The sequence below is a fragment of the Trachymyrmex septentrionalis genome, unplaced genomic scaffold (genome assembly GCF_001594115.1).
Source record: "Trachymyrmex septentrionalis isolate Tsep2-gDNA-1 unplaced genomic scaffold, Tsep1.0 scaffold220, whole genome shotgun sequence".
Lineage (NCBI taxonomy): Eukaryota > Metazoa > Arthropoda > Insecta > Hymenoptera > Formicidae > Trachymyrmex > Trachymyrmex septentrionalis.
Window position 1 is genome coordinate 858,402 of NW_017305376.1, and position 2,367 is coordinate 860,768.

The 2,367-nt window shown below is 32.4% G+C and overlaps 1 protein-coding gene across 2 annotated transcripts in view; it reads right to left on the reverse strand.

Annotated features, from left to right (window-relative positions):
• LOC108748459 overlaps positions 1–1,858 on the reverse strand; it is a 3,318-nt gene extending 1,460 nt beyond the window's left edge. The window contains exons 1-3 of one of the 2 annotated variants that reach the window (XM_018486646.1): positions 1,716–1,858; positions 920–1,009; positions 94–505 (exon numbers count right to left, since the gene is read on the reverse strand). In XM_018486646.1, the coding sequence (XP_018342148.1) occupies positions 94–505; positions 920–1,009; positions 1,716–1,718 (505 nt within the window). In that variant the 5' untranslated portion in view covers positions 1,719–1,858. The remainder of the gene's footprint in view (positions 1–93; positions 506–919; positions 1,010–1,715) is intronic. The other variant, XM_018486645.1, reaches the window with a different exon arrangement.
• Between the last annotated feature and the right edge of the window lie 509 nt (positions 1,859–2,367).

Below are 2,367 nucleotides of genomic sequence, written 5' to 3' on the forward strand. Positions count from 1 at the left end.
TATATAAAAGAAGATTATATGAAAGAAATGTTTTTTGTAACGACTCTCTATTATTTCTTAATTAGATTATATTGTTGAATTTTATTTGCTCACTCGTGTATCCAACTGGACAAGGATTCGGAGGAGTACAGTAAGCCGGTAAAGGATTTTCCGCCTTCTCGTCCTTGAGTCCTTTCAGACTAAATTGAATTCTATGTCTATTATAACCTTTGTCATTATTATTTTTATTATTGTCGAACCGTTGATGACTCCAGAGCGTACTGTGCTGCAAATATTCCTGATCTCGTATACTTGGATTCGGGTTCAAAGTGTCCATGTTATCGTAATCGGCCGGCAATTCCATGGGCAATTCCTTGGCTTTCTCCTCCTGATATTCCAAGTACGAATCAGGCGCACTCACAAATTCATTTCCCACTTGATCGATCAATTCTTGCAAAAAGTTGTCGGTCCATAAATCCTCCTCCTGGATACATCCAAATAATGGATTACATGCTCTTTTGACATCCTGCAAAAAACGGATGAATTAAAAAAAATAAGCAGGAATTTACTTTGCGATGTTACGTACTATCTTCGAAATCTCTCAACAATTGTCTTTGAAATTCTCAATTTGAAATGCTCAATTCCTATGAGGAATAAACAATACATTATAAATCGAGAAAAAGTTTTTTCAAAAAATTAGTTGTATTTTCTTCTAATTCAGCATTAAGATATATATATATATAAGCTGACATGATCTTCATGTGTGATGTCTATATGTACCAGGATTTTTGAAGGAGAAAAAGTGAATTTTCAGAAACTTTTAAATCAATTCCTGATTTCGAAGATTAAATATTCCATTTCGCAGAAGGAAATTCCTCTCGATTCATTTTAATTCATCTACTTTTTACATTTGTAAAGCACTGTTGATTTTCATAATTACCTTCATTAAAGGCAAGTAAATATTCGACCGTGCAGCAACAGCAATCAAAAGGAGCAGAATACAGTAGAGCATGATAATCAATGCGTGCATCTGCAGAATAGCACAAAAGGTTCTTTTCTTTACAATTTGTCATTTATTTTTTCACTACAACATCCTAGTAAACAAAATATTAGCAGTCTGTTAGCAGTTTGCTTATATAGTAGATACAAGATACAAGCGAAATAGTGCGGCAGATTGACATCAGCTACGTCCGTAAGCTCGTATTCTGCCAACAGAATCTGCCGACATAATTTTATTTTAAATTGGCTTAGAAATCAAGCAGAATGTATTGCCATTTTGTACTTATTATTTAAATAATATGTTTTATGTTTAAACAATTACACAAAATGACAAATTTTATTCAGATTATGCTGATAGATTCCATCTTATTTTGGTAGCAGATTTCTGTCGACACTCTGCTGACAAAATTTTTTGACAAAAAACAAATACTTGACAACATCTATTGTTGACAGATTTGTCTATGTGAGATACCGATCATAATTTGATAATCCTCTAAAAAATTTAGTAACATCTTGTATAAAGAAAGAGTTATTATATATACTATACAACATCAATATATTATAACAATAATTAAAAAAACAATATAGCTCTTTTTTTAATATAATTAAACGAATTCTCATAAAAATTTTCATAATTTAGATTTTCTTAGAGCACATTTGCGAATCGTTTAATTGTTTAAATGTTTTAAAAAGCAGTAGAATATTTCAATTTTCCGCGTGTGTAACGTGTAACTTACCATAATCAGCGACAAATGGTACCCTATACGGAGAAAATCGACGATATAGACCGAATATCCTCGAGAAGAGGTATCACACACCTGCGGTTTTTCGCTGCTCGAAATCACACACGCTTTTCTTCCCTCATCGACGGCCCCGATCGTCGTCGTTGTCGCAACGAGCGCCGTCCGCGGTCTCAGCGAGTACCAGAGTATTGATTTACTTTTTCCATTATTTCACCCTTTATGATCCTCTGTTCCGACACAACGTGCCCGTTCGCCCACCATCCTCGCCGTTCAACCCACATTTGTAAAATCGAGCCACTATTAAAGGTCATTCGACGGAGCTATCATGCCGCGTGACCAATATGCAACTAATATAGTTGAGAATGGGACAATCTTTTCGGTAAATAGATAAATGTAGAAGACTAATGAATAAGACTTTCGATTTCATTTTCAACTATATCGAAATGTAAATATATTGTATTAAATCTTACTTAAAAAAATAAGAATAATAGAAAAAAATTGAACATAATAGTTTCGTTGTTTCATATTAATTTAAGTTAAACATCTTCATTAATCAACAATTACATATACAATCTCTTCAAAATCTGTAATTATTCCAAAATATTTAAATTGATATCGTTTAATAATTAAATTAAATTTTTAAAAT